The 25,697-nt window shown below is 46.3% G+C and overlaps 1 protein-coding gene and 1 pseudogene across 1 annotated transcript; one reads left to right on the top strand and one right to left on the bottom strand.

Annotated features, from left to right (window-relative positions):
* The first annotated feature begins 9,438 nt into the window (after window positions 1-9,438).
* LOC147019119 (uncharacterized) lies at window positions 9,439-10,195 on the top strand (annotated as a pseudogene).
* Window positions 10,196-17,995: 7,800 nt separating this feature from the next.
* On the bottom strand, window positions 17,996-19,138 carry MED18 (mediator complex subunit 18). The gene has a single exon (XM_085899438.1). The coding sequence runs from the start codon at window positions 19,001-19,003 to the stop codon at window positions 18,383-18,385; it is 621 nt and encodes a 206-aa protein (XP_085755564.1). The 5' UTR covers window positions 19,004-19,138; the 3' UTR covers window positions 17,996-18,382.
* Window positions 19,139-25,697: the final 6,559 nt, after the last annotated feature.

Genomic DNA, 25,697 nt, shown 5'->3' with positions numbered 1-25,697 from the left:
CCTCCCTTTGTCTTGGCCTTTAGCCCTGCTGTTGGCGTCCCCGTCCCCCCTCTCTCTGCTGTTCCTTTATCCTGTTGCATCCTGATCCATTCAGAGTACTAGTACTAACTCTTTCACGAGCCCCGACTATGGACAAAAAAAATAATAATTGCGAGGTCGAGCTGCCTGCGCGTGGTTTCCCGAGGTGAGGAACTGGTTCCGACACATTGCGAAAGACGGGGAAAGGCCAGGGGATGGGATGGGACTTCGACAAATGAAACTTGTTTTGGAAACAGGAAGGGCAAGTAACACGAGTGGGACGGACAGGCTTAAGAAGCACAGACAAGGCCCACTGCGAGGCACATGTGTATTAGAGGCCCAACTGCTGCCGAGTTGATGCTCCGCAGCTTTTCGTGTTTCTGGAGAATATTGTGGAGCCCTGAGCACTGATGATGGGAAGTCTGAGGGCAACGTGGGTAGGGTAGGTCGGGCAAGGAGAATGGTTTGCCGGCAGATGCAATGGGCCTGATGGCCTACGACCCAGAATGAGATTCTAATAACTTGATTGGTTATGTCTTGGATGCACTGCGTGGATCCTTAGGCAATCATTGTGCTGAGAAAGTTGAGCGTAGATGGTCCTGTGAGCCAGGCGGAGAGGTGGGAGGTGGTCCCGTGGCAGTGCGGCGTTGTTGGTGCCCCAATCACGATGTCGAGCCGCCCAAGCAGAGATCCCGATGTGAGGAATTGGTGCCGATGAGCCGAGGAAGGGCGGGGGGGGGGGAGGATCGTGGGAGGGGAAGGGAGTTTGACAAACGAAACTCATTTTGGAAATAAAGGAAAATGAAATGAATTATGGGACACAGACCCCTTATCCTGAGTCTATGTGGCAGCACCGTGTAGGCGGAATGCACGCTGCATATAATAAAGCCTGCACCTCCTCTGGTGAGAAGAAAGACCATCGCACAAGGAGCCAGGGATCTGCAGCAACATGTGAGGCTGTGGAGGTGTTACCTGCAGTCGTGGCCAAAAATATTGGCACCCTTGCACTTTTTTCAAATAATGCAGCATTTCTTCCAGAAAATTGTTGAAATTAAAAAATATTTTGGTCTCCAGATATGTATTTCTTTGGTATGCAGTGGAACAAAACAAAAAAGAGAATAAAAATTACTAAATCTTAGCTTATTCCACACAGAAATCCTAAAATGGCCTGGATAATTTTAGGATAATGAAGCTTGTGGCGAGGCAGTTGTCCTGAAACAACTTGCCTTTGCCTCATGGAAAGCAAACCCAACTGAGGGCAATCTCAGTTCCTTCCACAAAGCTCGGAACAAGTGTGTATCTACCCTCAGGAGAGCCAGAAATCAACATCTTTCTCATCTCAAGTCTGAACTCTCAAACCTCTCTCCCTCCTCAAAATCCTGGTGGCGTTTAATCAAATCTGTTTCTTGTGTATGTTCCCCCTCCATCCCCTCCCTTACCTCAAATGGCCGCACTGCTGATTCCACACGTGAAAAAGTTGAATGTCTAAACTCGGTGTTTGCAGCTAAATCTTGTGTCCTAAACCCATCACTTTCTCTACCCACTTTACCCAGTCGCACCCAACTGTCCCTGGACTGTGTATCCTTTTCTCCTGACAAGGTGGAGAGCTTGCTTTCAAACCTCGAGTCAGATTCTGCAACCGGTCCAGACGGCATCAGCCCATGTGTCCTCAAAGCCTGCTCTTCTGCTTTTTCTCACCCTCTCTCTGTTCTATTCACCCTCTCATTTGCCCAAGGTCATCTGCCATCTGCTTGGAAATCTGCTAACATCACTGCCCTGCATAAAAAAGGTGCAAAAACAGATCCCTATAACTACAGACCAATCAGCCTTCTCCCAATCATCAGCAAGGTGATGGAATCCATCATCGCTTCAGACATGAAATCCTTCCTCTTCTCCAATGGCTTGATTTCCAATCATCAATTTGGTTTCAGACAAGGTCACTCTACCCTGGATATGCTGCTTCTGCTCTCCCATCAATGGATGGAGGTCCTCTATGCCAGACAGGAAATCCAAGCCGTATCCCTGGACATATCACGTGCTTTTGACACAGTCTGGCACCCTGCATTACTCACCAAACTCTCTTCCCATGGTATTCAAGGCCATCTCCACTCATGGCTCGCAGACTTCCTCTCCTGTCGCAGTCAACGTGTGGCCCTAAATGGAGTTCTTTCATCCCCTCTTCCTGTGCAGGCTGGAGTTCCTCACGGTAGCGTTCTGGGCCCTGTTCTTTTTCTGGTTTTCATCAATGACCTCTCGGACTCTCTGGAAAATCCTCTATTTCTCTTTGCCGACGACTCCACCCTCTGCCGTACCATCTGGCATCCCTCAGACCGGCAAGCAGCAGCTTCTTCGCTCACTGCAGATCTGGATAAAATCACAAACTGGTCCGACACGTGGAACATGTCTTTCAATCCAGACAAATCTCACACTCTCACTATGTCTCTTCGAAAGGACCGTTTACAAAACCCCCCCATCCACTTTCTCAACAATCCTCTGGAAGAAGTCTTTTCTTTCAAGCTTCTAGGTCTCACTATCTGCCATGACCTTTCCTGGGAAAGTCACATTTCCAACCTCACCTCAAAAGCCAGTCGCCGACTGGGAATCCTCCGTCGTGCTAAGTCCTTCCTCGGCCCTCTTGAGCTCCTGACCACTTACAAAGCTTTTGTCCGTAGCCTGATGGAGTACTGCTCTCCCCTCTGGGCTGGTGCTCCTGCCTCCCACCTTTCTCGGATTCACGCTGTCGAAACCAGGGCATTTGAGATCATCGGCATCTCCCGCAATGAAGCTGAGTCTTTGGGCCTCTCACTCAATCACCGCAGGTTGGTCGGTGGTCTTTCTGTCTTCTACCGACTCCTCTCCAGCCTTGCCCCCCCTGCTCTCTCTGCGATTTGTCCCCACCACATTTCCACAGGGCGCTCAAGGTCCGCCAACAACCCCCTTCTGGTATAACTACCAAAATCACGAATCACTGCTCATCTTCACTCTTTCATTCCTCTTTTTTCCCGCCTTTGGAATAAACTTCCTCACTCTATTCTTTCACATTCTTCCCTCGAGGCTTTCAAAACAGCTGTTCACCACCACCTCTTATCTTCCCCCATCCAAATCCTCGATCTTTTCTTCCCCCGATAATCCACCCAAGCCCACTTCCTTCAATTCCCCTGCTTTCCTTCCTGAAAGTCCCTGTAATGTCCATCTTCTCTTCGCCATGTTCCCCGTCCCATCCCCATCCCTCTCCCTTCCACAGTTCACCTAATGTGTCTGTTCCCCACTGTCTTGTCTCTTCCACTCTCGCCCCTCTTGTCTCATGCCCCCTTGCTGTGAGTTGTGCGTTTGCTCTCATACGAGCCTCGACCAAGGTATACAAAAAATATATATATTATTGACACCTTTAATAAGTTGCTCGATATAATTACATTTCAAGTGGGTGATTCTCCTTTACTTTGGAATTTAAATCACCTGTGGTGAGTTGCAGGTGCCTGCAACATTTTTTTTTAAATCACTCATTCAACCAGTTTGAATGGAGAAAAGGAGCCATTCTGCTGTTTTGTGTCACTGTAGGTGCCGCAATGAGCAAGGAGAAAAGAAAGAAAAACAGAGAATTGTCTGAGGAGGTCAAACACAAGATTGGAGCCAAGCATGGACAATCTCAAGGCTACAAGTCCATCTCCAAAGACCTTCATGTTCCTGTGTCCACCATACGCAGTGCTATCAGGAAGTTTAAGGTCCATGGCACTGTAGCCAACCTCCCTGGACATGGCCACAAGAGAAAACTTGATTGAAGATTGTAGCGAAGGATTGTTCGAATGGTGGAGAAAGCACCTTGATCAACTGCTAAACAGATTTAAGCTGACCTTCAGAAACAAGGTATAACCGTTTCAACTCGCATCATCCATCACCAACTCAGTGAAAGGGGTTCTATGGTCGGAGACCCAGGAGGACTGAACTGCTGAGAGAGAGAGAGAGAGAGAGAGAGAGAGAGAGAGAGAGAGAGAGAGAGAGAGAGAGAGAGAGAGAGAGAGAGAGAGAGAGAGAGAGAGAGAGAGAGAGAGAGAGAGAGAGAGAGAGAGAGAGAGAGAGAGAGAGAGAGAGAGAGAGAGAGAGAGAGAGAGAGAGAGAGAGAGAGAGAGAGAGAGAGAGAGAGAGAGAGAGAGAGAGAGAGAGAGAGAGAGAGAGAGAGAGAGAGAGAGAGAGAGAGAGAGAGAGAGAGAGAGAGAGAGAGAGAGAGAGAGAGAGAGAGAGAGAGAGAGAGAGAGAGAGAGAGAGAGAGACACACATAAGAAAGCCTGACTGAAGTTTGCTAAAACACACCTGAATAAGCCAAAATCCTTCCAGGAGAATGTCCTGTGGACAGATGAGACCATATGAAAGCTTTTGATAAAGCACATCATCTCTATGCTTACAGAAAATAAAATGAAGCCTTCAAAGAAAAGAACACCTTCCTGGCAGTCAAACACGGAGAAGGTTCAGTGATGTTTTGGGGTTGCTGTGCTGCCTCTGGCACTGGGTCTCGGTGCATTGAATGTGTTTATGACATCATGAAATCAGGAGATTACCATGGCATTTTGGAGCACAATGTTCAACCCAGTGTCAGAAAGCTGGGTCTCCGTCGAAGGTCATGGGTCTTGCAGCAAGACAATGAACCCAAACACACTTCAAAAAGCACCCAGGAATGGTTCAACACAAAACGCTGGACTGTTCTGAAGTGGTCAGCAATGAGTCCAGATCTAAATCCCATTGAACACCTGTGGGGAGATCTGAAAACAGCAGTTGGGAGAAGGTCCCCTTCAAATCTGGGAGAACTGAAGCAGTTTGCACATGAACAGTGGGCCAAACTGCCAGTAGAGAGGTAGAGGAGGCTCATTCATGGCTATAGGAAGTGCTTGACTGCGGTTATTTTGTCCAAAGGTTGTGATACCAAATATTAAGTCGAGGGTGTCAATAATTTTGTCAATGCCATTTCTTTTTATTTTCTGATTTAAAAGGATATATTAAGTTCTGAATCAAAAACAAAGCTTCTGTAATATTAAGAGTGAAATCAAGAATTGTGGAGACAAAATACTTTTGTCAATTTCAACTTATTTTTGGTGAAAATTATGAGTTATTTGAGAAAAGTGTAAGGGTGTCAATATTTTTGTCCACAACTATCTCTTCAAAAACTAGAAGGGCACTTGGTAGAGTGCATACCTCTGCCCCATTATGCCTGATCCAGGAGAACATATCGGGCCCAACATATTTTTGAAATATCATGCTTTTTATCGTTTTTGATCCCCATCTCTCAATGGTGAAGAATCACTTTAAAATTTCTAGTCGTCGGATGCGGATTCGGATCTTCACCAAAATCTAATCAGTTTGTCCTTGTCACACACCCAACCTGCCCACAAAATTTCATCCGGATCCATCTACAACTTTTTGAGATATCCACACACAAACAAACAAAGGTGAAAGCATAACATCTTTCCACCTTTAGTGGTGGAGGTAATTAAAGGATACTATGACACCCTGCGACCGCGACACCCTGTGCCACACCACTCTATGAAGGTCTAACTTACAGGGGGCGCATGCCCCGCGTAGACTGTGTTTCGGGCTGCATTACAAAGTTACAGCCTACCCACACTCATACAATTGCATTGCAAAGTCAAGATTTCTGATCCACCCCCCAATGGTCTCCCAACCTCTGGTTCCCCTTAACCACCACCCCTCCCCCTTCACATCCGAGGAAGGAACTCAATCCAAGCAAGCTGACCATCATATGTGCATGTCTGTATGCACATGTGGGCACACACACAAACCGAAATACAGTACTGCATAAAAGAAAAAAACAATTTTACTTTTTAAAAAGAATTAATTTTTGTTAACAGCAATAATAAAAAAAATTGTGCAACACTTGTTTTGAAAAGTTATATTTGTGATAAATGGATGAAAGTAAGAGGACATTGATTGAGGTGGTGTGCGAATCGTCGTGGGGAGCAAGAAGCTGATGTTTCGGGTGTTAACCCTCCCCGGAGCTGAAGCAAAGGGGTTAAGGCCCGCATCGTTAGCTTCTCCTTGTTTCCCATAGTGGTTAGCATACCACCTCAATCTCCGTCTTGCTCATTTCATCCATTGTCCAGTGAATCCATTCACTTTGTTTCTAATAATATTATTACATTTTTCATGATTTTTTGTTAAAAGGAGGTGTTTGTGGAGCTTGAAAATGTACGATCAGAGGTCAATGCACAATAAACCATAGAGTGGACAATAAACACAAAAGAAACAAAAAATGAAGATAGTTTTTTTTTTAAGTGTTCTGTGCAGAAAGTCAAAGGTGGATGGAAGCTTATGGTTTGAAGGAGAGTGGGACGGCAGAAAAAGTTAACGAGGATCAAACAGATATTAGAATGCATTTGGTCAGCACCTTAGTAAAATACAATTTACCTCTTCCTGAAGAACCTCAGTAATGACCAAGAAAACATTTGTACCATGGGTCTCATGCTTCAGGAGAATGTAGAATGGCTGTCTTTCAGGCACAGAACCGTGCTCGCAATGGATTTCATCATGCAGTTGGAAGGAAGCATCAGGATGCATGCATTAAATGGAGATATGTAGAAGAGAGGGTTGTCAGCTAAAGAGGGTTGTAGAGAAACCTTTTGTGGATCGGTTTCATGATAAAAGTAGTGTGTGACCTTTTTCCTCCAGCGGTGATTCAAAGCTGTCAGGCAGCTCAAATAGATTATATAAGGTAGGTCAGGTTGTCCTTCATTCGTGAACAAGGTCATTCTAAGATAGCAAGCAATGTAACCTGGTGTCATGGAACCTCAAAGAAGACTTCCTCCCCACAGTTCAGGAATTTCGAATATTATTTAGCCAGAGTAACGGTAATAACTCTTCAACTCTTCGTGAAGGACATTTTGGGATCTTTAACATCCAACAACTAATACAAGCAGATAGAACACCAAGTTTAACGTCCATCCAAGGGACAGCGCACACAATGGATTATCCCCCTGCCTGGGAAACACCAGTTTATAGCCGGGTCTACCTGTCGACTGACGTACATATCGACACACGGCCTTCACCAGAAAGCCTAGTTATTATTCCCCTACCGGTTTCACTGGAGGGCACTATAGGTTTGCTCTCTGTCTGGCCCACCTGTGGGTTTTCAGACTTTTTTCCCCATACCCTTTAACATATTCAACTGAAACTTAGTGCATGGCTTTAATTTGACAAGTTACAGAACAAGTTCGAGTTTCAGGGTGTTTCGTAAATTTTTCACAAAGTTATACCCTTTTTTGACTTATAAAATATCACATCAGTCGGGGACATGTGTTGCAAAGCAATTCTCACTCTTAATCATCTTTACCTCTGCCACCGAAGGTGAAGGAGTTTATGTTTGCACTCCTTTCTCTCTGTGTATTTGTTTGTTTGTGTACAGAATATTTCAAAAAGTTGCGGACATGTTGGGTGTGTAACAAGGACGAAGTGATTAGATTTTGGTGAAGATCTGAATCCGGATCCAACTACTAGTATTTTTAAAGTGATTCTTCACCATTGAGAGATCGGGTCAAAAACGATATTTAGCACGATATCTCAAAAAGTTGTGTACGGATTCGGATGAAACTTGGTGGACAGGTTGGGTGTGTGAGAAGGAAGAAATGTTTCAATTTTGGTGAAGATCTGAATCCGGATCAGACTACTCGAATTTTTCAAGTGATTCTTAGCCATTAAGAGATGGGGCTCAAAAAGGATATGTAGCATGATATTTCAAAAATGTATTGGGCCAGGTATGTTCTCGTGGATCAGACATTACGGGGTGGAGGTATGCGCTCTACCAAGTGCCTTTCTAGTTATATTTGTGATCATTGTTGAAACATGCACAGGAAGGAGAACGACCACTCCTCCTTTGTTTCGTTATTACTTTGTAAATTACCATGTTGCATAAATCTTTTTTGGATGGCCCTCAAGGACATTTTGTGTAAGGACCCCTCAAGGACTCCGCTTCAGGGTGGGTGGGGTCAAAAATTAAACTACTTTTTTTTTGGTATTCATAGTCAAGGGTCGTGGAAGAGCAGGTAGTAATGCACTGAATGGAGCAAGATGCAACAGGACAAAAGGAACAGTAGAGAGAGGGGGGAACACTAACAGCAGAGCCAAAGGTCAAGACAGAGGGAGACTTAGACAAACAATGGGTGTGGGGAGGAATGGGGGTCAGGAAAGGATGCATGGGGTGGACAAAATGGATGCAGAAGGAAACTCTCAGGAGAGAAAATTGTAAATTTGGAAGGAGGGATTGGGGTGGGGTGGTTGGGGGAGGGGGGGAGGGGTTAACGAGGGTAGAGAAAAAAAATCATGGTTTGGGATTGCAAACAATCAGATGGTGATGAACAACTGTTTTGAAGACCTGGAAGGAAGAATGAGATTGAACAGAATGTGGAAGTTGGTTCCACAGACAGGAAAAAAGATAAACAAATGAGTGGAAGATCCTGAATTTAGGTAGTTTCACCAAATGGGGGTTGATGGTGGACCGTGTGAGCCCTGCAAAATCCTGGGGGGGGGGGGTTTCGGGGGGTGAAGCATGAAAAGAGCAGAGGGTGCAACACCAGAGAGGAAGTGGTAGAAGACAGAGAGACCATCGAGCTGTCTGTGATGGCGAAGTGATACGCCCGTAGATTCAGCTTAATCATTGGAGATTCCAATAACCTTAAAGGCCTTGGTTCCACGGTATCAAGCTGAGTAAGATGGGAGGCAGGGGGGTGGGGGGAGCCAACCCAGGGGGAGAGCAGTACTCCATCAAGCTGCGGATGAAAGCCTCGTCGGTGGATCGGAGCTAAGGTGTGCCAAGGAAGGACTTTACACGATGGAGGATGCCAAGTCGGCGGCTAACTTTGGAGGCAAACTTTGAAATGTGGTTTGTCCACGAAAGATCATGGCTGATAGCAAGACCCAAAAGCTTGAAAGGCTGAACTTCCTCAAGAGGATCGTTAAGAAAGTAGATTGGAGGGTTTGCTCGACGGTCCTTTCTGAGAGAGACAGTGAGAATGTGAGATTTGTCAGGATTGAAAGACTCAAATATTCCAAGTGTTTGACCAGCTTGTGATATTTTACCAGCTCTTGCACCTTCTTGCCATGCGGTGATCATAACGAGCAAGTTTGGTGATTTTTTAAATTTCCAATTGCATCATGAGAAAAAAAGAATGCATGAGGATGTTTTTTCTGTTTGTTTTTATATGACAATGTAACCTATTTTTCTCCCCATGTTTTTGAAAAAAAAAAACATGGTTGGGGGGTTGTAATGTAAAGCAGTTCCTGTGGCTCGATCTGGATCGCGTTGATCTCACGAGACCCGCAATGCTGCTTCGGTTTGGAATAAAAGCCAGCTATCTTACATGGTATCAGAAGTTAACCGGACCTGCTGCTTTTTAACAAACGACCATCCATAAGTACGGTATGGCATTTCCGAGCTTTGAATACCCAACTTTCGATTGGGATGCAGTGGATTTATTTGGAGAATTCACTCAGTTTCGAGACCACGTTCAGTTCGTGTTCGCGGGCTCACTATCAGAGCAAAACCCAAAGCAAAAAGCCAGATGGCCATGCACATGGACTGGTGCTCATGGCCGTGAGGTTTATAAAACATTCACATGGGAGGAGACTGAGAAACATGATCCCCACAAGGTACTCGATCGTTTTGAAACGTATGTGCGACCGAGAAAGAGCAAGCGGATCGCCCAGCACCAGCTCAAGCAGCAGAAACAAGAGTGAGGAAACCTTTGATGACTTTGTAAAGGACCTGAGGATTATTCTCATGGACTGCGAGTATGCCGATCCCAAGGACATTCCATGAGATGTGATCATTGATGGCAGTTTTTAATCCAGGGTGCAGGAAAGGTTACTGGATCTAGGTGAAGCACTGTCACTCGCAAAGGCTCTGGAGATTGGACAACAGTTTGAGTTGTCTCGCAAGCAAATCCGCATTGTGCGGAATGAAGATAACTACAAACTTGGAGTGTCAGCTATCACAGCTCAGAGCAAATCGCATCCCAAGCCTTGTGCCTCGTTATCACAGCTGCTTGGAATTAAATCGCACGGTAGATGTGGCAAGGATGAGTGGTATTTGTGGAACCAAGGGAAATGTCCTGCAGTGGGCTCTGCCTGTTCCTATTGCAAACGCCTGAACCATTGGATGTTGGTCTGCTGTAGGTGATAGCAACTGGGCAAAAATGCTCCTCGTCGATGCTGGAGAAAACAAGGAACAACGACCTGAAGGCAATTCGGAGGTTTTTGAAATATACAAGGTTGACAACATCGGCACTCTGGCAGATGACAAATGGTCCCAGACTGTCAGAGTCAGTGGCATTGTGAACATTACCTTCCGTATTGATACAGGGGCAAGGTGCAATATACTTGTACTCAGGGATTTTCAAAGACTACCAGTTAATACTGCACTTCACCAGTCTAAGAGAACCCTGAGAATCGGCCAATTGCTTCCACGGATCTTTCCCTGGAATTTGAGGGGAAGTCCGTAATAGCTTCATGCGAGCTGGTCAATCTGGATCAGGAGAACGTGATATCTGGGGAGACCGCCGAGAACCTTGGCCTCATTGCTCGACTGAGTTCCCTGGCGGGGGTTAAGTCGGCGGATGATGAATCGGTTCCCCCAGAGCTACAAGATTTTCCCGATATCATCCATACTTCAGGTACCCTACCAGGGGTCTACCGAATCGAAATACAGTACACCCAACAGCCAATGGGGTTGTACATGCTGCACGTCGGCAACCCGCTGTGCTAATGCCGAGGATCATCAAGAAATTGAACAAGATGGGAGATAACGGCTTCATAAATCTGATGGAGGAGCTAACTGAATGGGTCAGCTCAATGGTAGCTGGAGTTCACAATAGCAAGCTAAGAATATGTTTGGATCCTCAAGATCTCAACAAGGCCATTAAACGTGAGCATTATCCCATGAAGACGGTTGAATAGGTGGTCTCCGACAGACCGAAAGCCAACTTATTTTCAGTATTGGATGCAAAGAGTGGGGTTCTACAGATTCTTCTGGATGAGGAGTCATCCAAACTGATGACCTTCAACACACCGATGGGTCATTTTGGTTGACTGAGGCTTCCATTTGGATTGAAATGTGCCCCAGAAATATTTCAGCATATCATGGATCAAATGTTGGATGGCATTATTGGAGCCACAGCGATCATGGATGATATCTTGATTGCAGGACGAGATCGAGATCATCACGACAACATTTTAAAGCAAGTCGTGGAGAGGGCTACATCCTACAACCTCAAATTGAACATGCAAAAATGCAAAGTTCGCCAAAAGGAGGTTCAGTACGTCGGGCATCTACTTACTGCAGACGGACTCAAGCCTAACCCCTCAAGAATTGAAGCCCTCCGTAATATGCCTATTTCATGGAATAAAGAGAAGTGTGGCGTTTCCTTGGATTTGTTGCTTCCCTGGCTAAATTTATTCCTCAACTGAGTGAAGTCAATGCACCACTTAGAGCTTTACTGAGAGCTGATAGTATTTTTGACTGGCAACCTGCACAGGACCAAGCTTTCCATAAACTATTGGATCTCTGCTGTCATCAGCCTGTACTGAGATACGATGATGTGAAGGCACCAGTGGAGATCCATGCGGATGCAAGTCAAAGCGGTCTCAGTGGTGTCTTAATGCAGGAGGGGAAGCCAGTTGCATACACTTTGTGATCCCTCTCGGAGGTGGAACAACGGTCTTCTCAGATTGAAAAAGAAATGCTTGCAATCCTCCACGCCTGCATGAAATTCCACTGCTACATATTTGGCAAGACAGTGACTGTATTTACGGATCACAAGCCACTTCAAGAGATTTTCAAAAAAACCTCTTCTGTCTGCTCCATCTGCAGAGGATGCTGTTTACATCTGCAGTGGTACGATCTCGAGGTAGTGTATAAAAGTGGCAAAGACATGCAGCTACCAGATTCACTATCTCGTGCTTATCAGACTCATCAGTTGTTGGGACAAGAAGTCAATCTGGAGCAGGTTTCCATGTTCGACTTCATCTCCATCATCAAGGAGAGGTACGTCCAGCTGCAGGAACAAACTCGCCAAGTGCTACAACTTCTGTTGGACATGATCCACACATGGATGGCCCAGCTATCGAAATGAAGTGCCCATTCCATTGAGGCCACACTGAGATTCAAAGAGCGAGCTACATGTCTGATGGAATGATCTATAAAGGTATGCATATAGTAGTGCCACCTCGTCTCCATCAGCACATGCTCTCAATCATACAAAGCTCTCACCTTGGTGTTGCAAAGTGCAAACAGCATGCTCGGGGTGTGCTCTATTGGCCAACAATGAACCAACAGATCGAAGAAGCAGTGAAAAACTGCACAACATGTGCAGATTACCAAAATAAGCTTCCTCTGGAACCGCTCATACCGACACAGATTCCCGATTTACCATTCAACCAGGTCGCCCTGGACCGATTCGAGTTTGAGTCAAAACAATATATTTTGGTTGTCGATTATTATTCGAAATTTATTGAGGTATGTGAGCTCAAGGATATGAGAAGCCGCACAACGATTGATGCTCCAAGATCCATCTTTAGTACACATGGTATACCTGAGGGTCTTAGGAGTGACAATGCATCCTTGTTAGTGTCCAAAGAGTTCAAATTGTTTTGTTTTGATTACGGCATTAACCAAACTACTTCCAGCCCTCGATTTGCTCGTGCTTACGGTGAAGCTAGGTGAACCAAACTACTTCCAATCATCAGCAAGGTGATGGAATCCATCATCGCTTCAGATATGAAATCCTTCCTCTTCTCCAATGGCTTGATTTCCAATCATCAATTTGGTTTCAGACCAGGTCACTCTACCCTGGATATGCTGCTTCTGCTCTCCCATCAATGGATGGAGGTCCTCAATGCCAGACAGGAAATCCGAGCCGTATCCCTGGACATATCACGTGCTTTTGACACAGTCTGGCACCCTGCCATACTCACCAAACTCTCTTCCCATGGTATTCAAGGCCATCTCCACTCATGGCTCACAGACTTCCTCTCCTGTCGCAGTCAACGTGTGGCCCTAAATGGAGTTCTTTCATCCCCTCTTCCTGTGCAGGCTGGAGTTCCTCAAGGTAGTGTTCTGGGCCCTGTTCTTTTTCTGGTTTTCATCAATGATCTCTCGGACTCTCTGGAAAATCCTCTATTTCTCTTTGCCGACGACTCCATCCTCTGCAGTACCATCGGGCATCCCTCAGACCGGCAAGCAGCAGCTTCTTCGCTCACTAAAGATCTGGATAAAATCACAAACTGGTCCAACACGTAGAACATGTCTTTCAATCCAGACAAATCTCACACTCTCACTGTTTTTTCGAAAGGACCGTTTAGAAAACCCCCGCATCCACTTTCTCAACAATCCTCTGGAAGAAATGTTTTCTTTCAAGCTTCTGGGTCTCACTATCTGCCATGACCTTTCCTTGGGAAAGTCACATTTCCAACCTCGCCTCAAAAGCCAGTCGCTGACTGGGAATCCTCCGTCGTGCAAAGTCCTTCCTCGGCCCTCTTGAACTCCTGACCACTTACAAAGCTTTTGTCCGTAGCCTGATGGAGTACTGCTCTCCCCTCTGAGCTGGTGCTCCTGCCTCCCACCTTTCTCGGCTTAACGCTGTCGAAACCAGGGCATTTAAGATCATCGGCATCTCCCGCAATGAAGCTGAGTCTTTGGGCCTCTCACTCAATCACCGCAGGTTGGTCGGTGGTCTTTCTGTCTTCTACCGACTCCTCTCCAGCCTTGCCCCACTGCTCTCTCTGCGATTTGTCGCCACCACATTTCCACAGGGCGCTCAAGGTCCGCCAACAACCCCCTTCTGGTAAAACTACCAAAATCACGAATCACTGCTCATCTTCACTCTTTCATTCCTCTTTTTTCCCGCCTTTGGAATAAACTTCCTCACTCTATTCTTTCCCATTCTTCCCTCCAGGCTTTCAAAACAGCTGTTCACCACCACCTCTTATCTTCCTCCATCCAAATCCTCGATCTTTTCTACCCCCGATAATCCACCCAAGCCCACTTCCTTCATTTCTCCTGCTTTCCTTCCTGAAAGTCCCTGAAATGTCCATCTTCTCTTCGCCATGTTCCCCGTCCCATCCCCATCCCTCTCCCTTCCACAGTTCACCTAATGTGTGTGTTCCCCACTGTTTTGTCCCTTCCACTCCCGCCCCTCTTGTCTCATGCCTCCTTGCTGTGAGTTGTGTGTTTGCTCTCATACGAGCCTCGACCAAGGTATACAAAAAAAAAAAAAAAAAAAAAGCTGAGAGAGCAGTGCAAACTGTAAAAAAAAAATTGTGGAAGAAAGCGGGGGACAAACATCTGGCTTTGTTAGACGACAGCACCACTCCCCGAGGAGGACTACACTTGTCCCCTGCACCGTTGTTGATGGGTAGAAGACCACATAACAAGCTGCTTGCAAAGCACAGCTTACTTGTACCAAAAGCGGCCACATTTTCAGGGTCGGCAAGTCCATGTGGAACCATTTCCTGGCACTAGAAAATGGGTTCCTGGTGAAATCGTCCAAAAACACGAGTCCCCGAAGTCCTACGTGCTCCAAGCAGGAAAACGTTTGTTCTATAGGAATCACCAACATCTCCGATCTTCAAACAAGCTGGCCAACCACACTGGCTGTGTGTACGAGCCAGAGATGGGAAACTCGTATGATGATGAACACAGCAATACTTCCTCCCATTCTCGTAACAACAAAGGTGATCCATCCATCCATTGGGACCATACTCAGTGCAGAGCATTGGTGCTGCCTAAGCAGTCTCCTTGGCTATTGGGTGCAATCCTGTACGGGTCACCACTCTGACACAGGATACCAGCAAGCTGGCACTCATTTTGCCGACCTCGGAAGGATGACAGGCAGAGTGAACCCCACCTGGTATTAATTCAACAGCTGAGTGGGTTTTGATATCAGGATCCTAGGATCCCAGGCCCATCACCCTCACACAATGGTGATCACTGCAATGTTTCTCCTTTGCCCCATTCCCCTTCTAATACATCTCTATTGTCCCCCCCAATGTTGTGCTGGATGAACACCTTCACGAGCCTGTTCCCCTCACCACTCGCTCAGGCCTTGTTGTAAAATGGCTGGACAAACTGAATCTTAGATTTGCTTTGATTTTGTGTGGGTTTATTATTATTATCACTATTACTACTATGTGTATTCATATAAATTGTTTATTTGTTGATTGCAAATGAAATCCAATCTTTAAATTGATTTTCATTACCGAATCCACGAATGTCACTGGTGGAACCCCTCACATAAATTTTCTCATTCTGCTTTAAACTCAACCTCTCAATATTTTCATTCCAATCACAAATGAATACTATACCATGAATATAAAAAAAATACAAGATTGCAAACATTCATGAGGCAAACGAAGTATTTCTGTGACGTCATGGCAAATCTGCAATAGCCGAATCTGCGAATGTCTATTTTTTTTTTTTTTTTTTTACAAGGAAATTTTACGCAAGAGGAGGCCCAACATGCTTGCTCCACACCAACACCAGATTTTTAATAAATCCGTCACGAGGCCTTTCCTTCGTGTGCAGCCTTTTGGCTGCGAAACTGGTAATCATTTCGCCGACCTCGGAAGGATGACAGGCTGAGTCAACCCCCTGGTGTTAATTCATCGGGTAAACGGGGCTTGAACTCAGGACCCGAGGATCCCAAGCCACCACCCTAACCGCTAAGCCAACACCAGGTTTGTGTTGATACCAAACCAATATTATGAATGTCACCGGTGGAAACACATTATTTCCTCATTCTCCTTTAAATTCAATCTCTCTATATTTTAATTCCAATCACACATTAATACTATACCGTTAATATGACAACATACAATGTCACAAACACTCATGAGGTAAACAAAGTATTTGTATGTCATGGCGAAATCGGCTCCATCTGTCCGTCACACTATCTCCTCCTCCAGTTGGGCAGAAATTCACCAAACTTGGTAGTTATTATCACATGGCACAAAGGTGTAAGAGCAGGTGTCATTTTGGCCCATTACGTAGTTTCACTACTCAAAATTCACAAAATTTAACAAGCTCAAATGAGCCAAGGTCCTCGTCCTCTTCATGGTGAGGTCATAAAAAAAGAGCCCCAGGAGTAGGGTATGCCACCTTGGACAGGGTCAAAAGGAGAAATAATTTTTTTTAAAAAGGAAGAAATTCCAGGCACTTTGAAATGAAACTTTGTGTGTGCAATCAACTTTGGGGGACGCATGAAATATGTAACAATCTTTTTTATTTGTCCTTGGGTTCATGCCCCCGAGGGTGGCGATTGAGGGTTACAGGGGTCAAAACGGACAAAAAAAAAGAAAAAGTAAACTAAATTTGATAGTTGGTTATTCCTGGTGGACCCTTTTTTGCCATCTTTCAACTTTGCTTTTGGTGGGAAGCGTGGGGATTTGCGATGATGGTGTGCCATCGACTCCGCTCTCATAAAGAAGTTTTCTGAAGGTTTTGGGGGGGGAAAAAAAGTCAATATTTTTTCTCATGATGATGTCACGGTATCACTTTGCCTTTGCTTTCATAATATGTGAATATGCTTGAGCTTTGGTTTCACGGGGTTTCCTGGAAGGGGATTTTGGAGAGCTTTTGCCGTTACGGTTTAATGAAGAATTCACACGGAATCCGAACGTCCGAGACTTCTTTTCTTCCAAACTAAAATGTAATCGATGATTTTTCAGGCATTGATTGAAATTTCACCATGTACGTGTGTACAATGGCTTTATCGATCCTTAAATCATCATATTCCATATGAATGTTTTTGTAAAAAAAAAATCATATATTATGTCTGTCAATGCATCACTGAAAAAAAAAAACTGTCAAATGTGACCCTTTGGACCTTGAAAATGATGTCAAAATCAAGACGAGAGTGAAGTCGATGGCACGCCATTGCAAATCCGCACACTTCCAACCTGAAGCAAAATTGAAAGATGGCAAAATATTCCACCAGGAAAGACTAAATGTCAAAGTTAGAGTTAAAAAAAAAAATTTATTCTGTTTTCACCCTTGTGATCCCAAGTCTCCAGGCCATGGGGATTTTGAGCCTGCCCTTGGGCCCCAGGGTGTGGGCCAAAAATGATACTGCTCTCGTAACATCTCGCCGTGTGGTGATCATAATTCCCAAGTTTGGTGAATTTCTACCCAACTGCAGGAGGAGATCGTGTGACGGACAGACCATCATATCCCCCATTTTTATTTTAAAAAGTGTGGGAATAATCAGACGTGGCATCCGCTCATACATTCAACATCCCATGCCCTAACGAATTAGCATGGATGCCCTCGATCAACATGAAAAACGGATCCTCACTTCTTTTTGAGGACTTTTTGAATGTTGGCAGGTCCACAGTTGGAGTTATTAAACCCAGGCTTATTTGGGGGAAAAAAAAAAAACACAATGGCAATCGGCTCCGCCAATCAATCCGTCCATCACGCTATCTCCTCACAGGCGGTTGTGCACAAATTCACCGAACTAGGTAGTTTTGATCACCAGAAGGCACAGAGGTTATTAATTTAATCGTACGAAGCCTGTGTCTGCTTGGCTGCATCATTCTCTGGTGGTGCGGCTGTGACGCAGATGCGGTGGCCCCGTTACCAGTCAGCTGGTACTCATTTTGCCGACCTCAGAAGGATGACAGGCAAAGTCAACCCAGCTGGTGCTAATTCAACGGTGAAAGCAGGGGCTTCAACTGAACACCTGAGGATATCAAGCCTGGGAGTTAAGCGAACAATCTTAACCTTAACTGTTAAGCCAACACCAGGTCCGGCACGAAGGCACAACGAAGGCGGCTTTGGATTTGGCGAATAATCGTTTAATCCATCGTGAGGCCGAAAGCCTTATGGACCACATACCGGTTAAACGTTATCAGGAATTGGCTATTACACGATCGACAATTCTTCGTTGTGGTGGCAATGACCCTCAAAAATCAACAGGAGGCAAACTCTCTTGACTGACCGTGTATTGAAGACCCCAGGAGTGGGGTATGCAATGAAAACAAAACTGTCCATAGGTCTACTTATCCACAAGAGAAAACACGAGCGGTTGCTGATGCACCAGGAGGTGACTACTCTAAAGGGATCGTACAAACACTTCCAACTTCTCCACGAGTTGCCCAAACGAATGAACGTTCAAGCTATTTAAATCGACTTTTCCTATCTGGGTGTGGGGTTTGGGAGTTTTCACTATGACGTCATAGTCAGCTTCCATAAAAGGGCATCATGATTGCCGGGCAGCACACAAACGAACACCGAACGAGCGGGTCTTCTGTACGGACCGTGGAACCGGTGAAGAGCCTAGACTGGAGCACGTGGCAAAAATCCATGACGTCATCACAGTCGCTTTGGGTCGAGCCGCTCGAGGGACACCAAAGGACGCAACAGGTCGGCCATCGCTCGAACGGCGTTGGCACCACCCTCGCCGCCGCCGGGTCCGGCCCAGGTTACCTCGACCAGATGAGACGCCGTGAGGGGTTCGGGGGGAGTCGGGGATCCGGGCTGCGGCAGGCGGCACAGCTTGGACACGGCCACCTTGACGCGGCCGCGGCGGAACACGTGACCCCGCGCCGTGTACTCGTGGTCCAGCGTGAAGCCCATGTGCGCGAGAAGCGCGTGCGCCGACTCGGACACGTGCACGTCGACGCACGCGCGCACCGTGGCGATGCGCGCGCGCTCTCCGCTCTCTGCCTGGCCCAGGTAGCGCAGCAGGTGCGGGTAGTCGGGCCGATCGAGCGCCGTGCGGGTCCGCAGCGTCAGGCTCGGTGCGCCCTGTACCCTGAGGAGCCAAACCGCCTCGCGGTCGGTGAAGCTCTCCGGGTCGAGGTTGTCACAGACGCCTCGGAGGCGCGCGACCAGGGAATCCAAGGACGAATCGAGTACGCTCCCCTGCAACAGATACTCGGTCGTATTGACGCCTCCTCCGGTCAACGGTTGCACCGCGATGTGCTCGTCCATAACCTCCCCTTCAATCCGCGAAGCGCGCTGCCGTACACTGTGTTACTAACTCCAAAAACTTAGCCTGCCAGAGACGTGAATCCGACAACAAAATACCAGACGATCGTTGTTTTGATGACGTCAATCACACTTTATCGTAAAGTTTCACAACCATGAAAAAAAAATACATTCGTTTGAAAAGTAGATGCCCATCATTGCTAACTGAAACATGTCTATATACCTCGAGTTACGATTTGTTCGCTTCCCTCGCAATTGATCATCGATCAATATAAAATTGCGATAAAATAACTAGACAGAGACAAAGTACCGAATTACACTGCACGTAACTAGCGTGAGAGCGAGATTTGTGGTTGTCGATTCAATTGGTGAGTAGGATTCACCTCCTGCGAAAACTCAGCGTACTCCGCAATGCAACACCACACACTCTCACATCCGTGTGGTATTCGGTCAGACCCCCATGATTGTGGCGGGAATCGAACCATGAGACGAGCTAACATTTTCACGCCCGGGTCAATCCAAAGCGCGCGCTGAACCGACCCGTGAGCTCTCGGCACGACCTGGGAACGTGGACACGTGACGTCCAAACCGAACTGGGTTCCGATTACCCCCCACCCCCTGATGAATTAGTAAATCCTTTAAAAACCACCGAAAAAATGCTCTTTTTACCGCCGCGGAGGAAGGGGCACCCATTCGTGACGTGAGGAAAGCGAGTGTCGATCTCGTCCTTCAGCTTTGTTTCCATGGAAACCACACATGGCGGGAGAGACGATGCGAGTGGAGGTATCGACGGAGGGAGGTGAGAAGTGCGTGAGAGTTTACACAGACGCGCAGATGAGGGGGGGAATGTAACGTCGTGAAGGTGGAAACGAATTCCGATGGAGGAAATGTTCGAAGGAGGGAAGAGGAAAAGAGGAGGGAGGGAGGAGGGCTGATGGGGGGAGGAGGGTTGATGGGGGGGGATGGAGAAAGGAATGTGATCATGCGGGGAGAGAGAGAGAGAGAGAGAGGGGCAAGGCGAATCATAGAGTTCTGCGAAGGTTGGGGAGAACAGGCGGCGAGGGACTTGGTGCTGGGGGGAAAGGTACTTTATATTGGGGATTACATGGGGTCCGGGTGGCGGGGGTTGGAGGTACTCCATCGAAGGTGATAAAACATTAACACCCATGTCATGTGCGCCTTCGGCTAGAGCTGTGAGAACGGCGTTCGGAAAGTTAACATCCACGGGTAACGAAGGCTAAAGTTAACATCGATGCCGTACTCGGACTCTGTGTTCTCCCTGTGACTTCTGCTGCCGCAGGCTGGCGACTCGACACACCAGGTGAGTCAACTCAGCCTGTTCATCCTCCTGAGGTTGGCAAAACTGAGTACCAGCTTTACTGACAATGTAGGGGTGGGGGCACTGCATCAGCAACACAGTTGAACCCTCGGAAAATGATGCAGTCAAGCAGCCACAGGCTCTGCACGTGATGAACAAGCATCTGGTAAATAATAACCATTCAAATGAATATGGAGGTACATGGATGAATCGTCTGTTTTTGGGGGGTTTTTTTTAACCCTTTCACCGCCACCTTGGGGAATCAGGTTCCAGGGCTTTTGAGAATTGAGATGGAATTGTGTTTCCTGTTGTGCGGTGTTCGTGAGTGTCGCAAACGTTTTTGGGAAGGGACACTTCGGTCGAATTCAGCTCCGTCTCGACGACGGACGAGTCGTACGTCCTTTTCGACGGTCTCGTTGCTTCCATGTAGCTGGTGGAAGAGCTTATCCAGATACAGTACATGGACATTAGGAGACAGAACAATTAATGTACCTTCAGAAAAATTATAAGGACATTGTCATCCGAACCTGGGTTCCCATCTTCGTGAGCCCGCTATGTTCTCGGAGGTGAGCGGCGAATCGGGCCAGCAAGAAACAATGGCGTGGATGTATGAAACAGGGTATGCTTGAAAACTCGGGCAAGAGTGAAATGTCTTGGGTTTTCTCATTGTTTGAAAGCAAAATTGTGACTTGTTTTGTTGAAACTAATCCATTTTTTTTAATGCTTTTCTTTGGATCCGTCATGTGGTGTACGATTCGAGATATTAAATGTCCTGATGGAAAACAGCTGTTCAGAGATTTCATGAAAGTAACATTCTTCCTTTCCTACAATGTTTATTGTCATTCTAATCATTTTTATGTACGCCACAATCTCTCTGATCCTGGCTTTTGAGGCCGACAGTATGGTGCAGAGGGAGTGCGACTCACATTTACAATTGTCGAGTCCAGGTTTGAAACTGTAAACTGTCCGACTGATTGTTTTACAGACAGGGAGCTGCATCACAAAGTGCGCCGTCCCATGGATCGCTGTTAAGCCGGGTGTCCCATCTGCACGCATGAGCTGGTGGACGTTCAGAATCATGCGGGGTCTCTCGCGAAGCGTCGGTGAGTTATTGCCGGCACAAGTTACAAATTTCTGGCACGGTCGAACGTCGCAAGTCTCGCCAGCCGGTTTATAAAAGACGGGCCAAAAAATGATCCCACACAAGGTGGGAATAATTTGGGCCCTTTAACAAAATAATAATGAGAACATGCAGACCATACTATTGTGAGGGATGAAAATTTTAATGTTAACAAGCCGGGAGGCGACGATGGTTCGCGGGAATTATTGAACAATGCCATGAGAGGTACAGTGGAGTTAGTGGAAGCTTTTGAGGAAGCCCTACCATAAAAACCTATCTCTTCCGTCAAAATTGACCAAACCAAATCGGATTTTTTTATATGTTGTACTTATGGACATTACGCACAGCTTCTAGGAAATGAAATTGCGAGAAAAAAAATCGAGAGAAAAAAATATAAATAAATAAGAATAAATAAAAAGTTCAAGTGGGCGTGGGACGCTTCTCATACAAAAAGACACAACTAGACCATGATATCTGGCTTGTGTCCAAGTTTCATGAAGATCGCATCAAACGTCACAGAGCTATGCTCTGGAGAGTCACAAACAGACAGACACACAGACACAACGAAATTAGTGGTCACTGCTGGCACCCGCGAACCAACACAGTTATGTTAACTTTCATTTTGGGAACTAAGTTTCATTTGGAAAGAGTAAACATTTGTCTGTGTCACCATCCTCACTTGATTCAAGAAGGGATGATAAGAAAGCTTGTGGCGGAGCATGAAAGGACGGAGGACTAAAATTGCATGATCGTTTGATTAAACGTTGAAGATTGTTGCAAAAAGGACTCGTGAAGGAAGTCGGTTTAAAAAAAATTTGGAGACGATGTTTTCAAGGTTTTTGTTCATTTCAACAATCGAATTTTTACAGCGAGCGGAAGATTTCATTTTATCGTTCCCAGAAAGTTGTCAGGAGGACTAAATATCTTGCGCGTTAAAAACATCATGAAGTTCCATGGGCATGAAGCCTTCAACCCCATTGAGTGCAGAGATGGTTTGACTCCACCCACAATAATTGTTCGGAAGAAAAATCATACGTCCGCCATGTTGGTTTTCTGGAAAGACTAAGACGTCTTTGGGAGTCTCGTATTCACAATTTGAATTTTATCCGAGCCATAGAACCAAGTAGGCATGATTTTGCTTCATGCACATCAGCCGGGTTATGTTTTTTTTTTTTTTTAATCTTCCGGGGTGATCGAGACAGCAGTCTGGCCAATAACTTATCAAATAAAGGGATGAGCAATTTATATGACAAAATGAAGGTTTTAAAGTAATTGCCTGAGTTGTCAAGGCTGAACAGTGTGATAATACAGAGGGGTCGTCCGTCATCATCAACAAATGACGACTGCGGGCAGTGGCGTACTGAAGGTGTCTGACGCCCGGAGTCAAAACAAACTGTAATTTGGCACCCCCACCCCTCCACCCCCAACTCCCAAATCTCCAAACCCACTCGCCATAGACACAGGGAAACTAGGATCTTTATATTAAAATTTCAATTAATCGCCCATTGACGACTCCACTCAATGCAGTATGCCAAAACAAAGATGAAAGGAACACTAAACGTCAGTTCAAATATTTATTAAATTCAGAGTTAGAGTGGATAATCCAGGAAGATATTACTTTGCAAACATATTACTGAATGTATATCTTCGCCACGTCTTCTTCGTCCACTTTGATAGTAGTGGGGAAGCTTGTATGCTCCTGTGACCCGGAGAGCTATCCAGGGGGGAGCTTTGCTCCTGGTAGGTCTTACCTAGCCAGGCAGGTCAATGGATAGGAGCCAAAGAGTAGTCACATTTTTGGGGTAGGAAAAATGGTGCACGAGTAACAACACAAGAACTTAATGGGAGATAAAATCGTACATGCACGGGATGCAAACAATGACCCACCTCAGCTCAAAAACCATGATTGGTCGAAATAAAATCCTGCGATAACGAAATCGGAACACAATAGATTTCCCGCCATTGGTCGAAACCCGCAATATTTGAGGGTTTACTGGATGTCCATCTGTGCCTCCACTCGCCTTTGTCAAGATGTACTGCTTTCTAGTTCCTCCACTGCACTCTTGGTTGCTTTCTGCAGCTTTCTTTGGCTGGAAAATTATGGGGTTTAATTATGGAAATCCTAACCACCTGGGGTTATTCATTTCATCAATGAGCTGAGAGCTGATTGGTTATTCTCTCCAATTATGTGCAAGAGATGTGATTGAGTCTTGGTATTTGCTTGTTAATTGCTATTGGCATTGCACGTGGTCCATGCTTGGGAGCCTCGATGGTGTGCCTTTCTGTCTGTGCCATCACTGATGACTCGACAGCAAGTGAGAAACTGGTCCGGTGGTTTGAAGGGGTGTGTAGCATTACGATTATCGTGTATGTGCTACTTGTGATGTCTGCAGCTGTAGAGGGACCCAAGTAGGGTTTGAAACAGTCAAGGGCTTACCTAATGTTACTTTTCTTGGTTGCTTAATGCAGCGCAGAGGGAGCGTGCTGGGTCCATTATTGTCAGGTCACGCAAGATTAGATCTGTGACATGCTGCAGGTACCATGTAAACCTGTACTAACCTGTTTCATGGTCGGGTTGTAGGCGACTAAACTGTCTTCCCCACCAGGTTTCCTGGTGAGGAGGGTGTACGGATATGGACACCCAGTAGGATTGAAAACAAAACCTGTCAAAGGGTGGAAGAGCTCCTTGTGAGCCAATGGCCATCCATATCGAGTGCCCAACTGTGTCTGAGGACATCCTCCTGCAGTTGGGTTACTTTTTTTTTTTAGGAGGTCGGTCGCAGGATTTGCACTCTGGCCACCGTAAAACCCTTCACTCCACAAAACACATGAAAATTGCAAATAGTTTCTGAAAACCCACTCCGTGGGAGTACCTCCTGTGCAACTGCCCTCCGCAGGGCAGCTCAACGAATGATGGGATTGGGGCAAAGCCTTCGGGACCCCCACTCTTTGATGATCGAAGGAAAACCATGGGGTAACCTTACGGGGTCAGATTGCGATAGTATGTGTCGGGTGGTGCTGAGGTGTAGTGCACCAGACGGTGGTCTCTTTGGGTTAAACTGAGGCAGTCCCTTCGGGTGGGTGCCTGGAATGTCCTATCCCGAAGACAGGATGATCATCTGAGCTCAAGTGTTTGAACATCGGTATTGCAGCACTCTCTGAGGTTCGGAGACCAGATAGTGGCGAGATCATGTTGGATGGTTACACCTACTCTAGGTCTGGTTGCTCTGATGGTTACCATGCCCAAGGAGTTTCTGTAGTTATGTCCAATATGCCAACTACAATGATAATTGAGGTAACACCGGTCAACAAGCATATTATGAGACTAAGGATTCGTCATTCCTTGGGTGTCGTTTTCTTGGTCTCTGTATATGCTCCAACTGAGGAGAGTGATCTGAATGTGAAGGACGCATTGCATGGCACACTCGAGTCTGTGGTTGAACAGTGTCCCAGGTGAGATACTTTTCCAGTCTTAGGAGATTTCAAGGCATTGACTGGAACTGATAGGGATGGTTATGAGACATGTGTTGGTCCCCATGGGTCTGGAACTGTGAACCAGTATAGCACCATGTTCCTTGACTTTGCAAGAAGTCATGGACTTGGGGTGGCTGGTTCATGGTTTCAGCACCCACAAGCTCATTGCTGGACTTGGTATTCCAATGCTGGTGGTGTGGAAAAGCGATTGACCATGTGCTCGTTGATGGCCATTGGAGGATGATTCAGAACTGCAGGGTCTACTGGAGTACTCAATTCCTCAATGCCGATCACAGGCTTGTGGTAGCAACTCTGAAGTTGCAGCTTAATTCCGGGAGAATGGTACCACCCCAGCTGAGGCTGGATGTTGGCAATCTCAAGGATGAGAGAGTAGCTGAGGAGTTTGTGAACAGGCTCAGTGGGGATTTGTGGGGTCTGGGTGCTTTGGGGAATCTTGAAGAGTTGTGGAGTGCCTTCAAGACCACCATCCTTGATGTTGCCGATGGATGTCTTGGAACTTAGGGCAAAGAAGAAGTTTGTCTCAAAAGGGACACTGGATATCATTGACCAGAGTCGCAGGGCCAGGCTTAATGGCAGAGCTGAACTGTTCAGGAAGTTGAGGCATAAAACTGTATGTGCGCTGAAGGTGGACAAGGGGGCCAATGTGCGAGGAATGTGTGAGGGGGTAGAGCAGCACCTATGGTCAAGTGATTCTCGTCCTGCTTCCAGGGGAATTCATGGATTGCGTTCCTCCAAGCCCATCCCTCGGTGTACTGCAGTTAGAG

The sequence above is a fragment of the Eptatretus burgeri genome, chromosome 10, assembly GCF_056783735.1.
Source record: "Eptatretus burgeri isolate ZD-2024b chromosome 10, Ebu_testis_v1, whole genome shotgun sequence".
NCBI classification, from domain to species: domain Eukaryota; kingdom Metazoa; phylum Chordata; class Myxini; order Myxiniformes; family Myxinidae; genus Eptatretus; species Eptatretus burgeri.
This window is presented reverse-complemented; position numbering and strand designations above follow the sequence as displayed.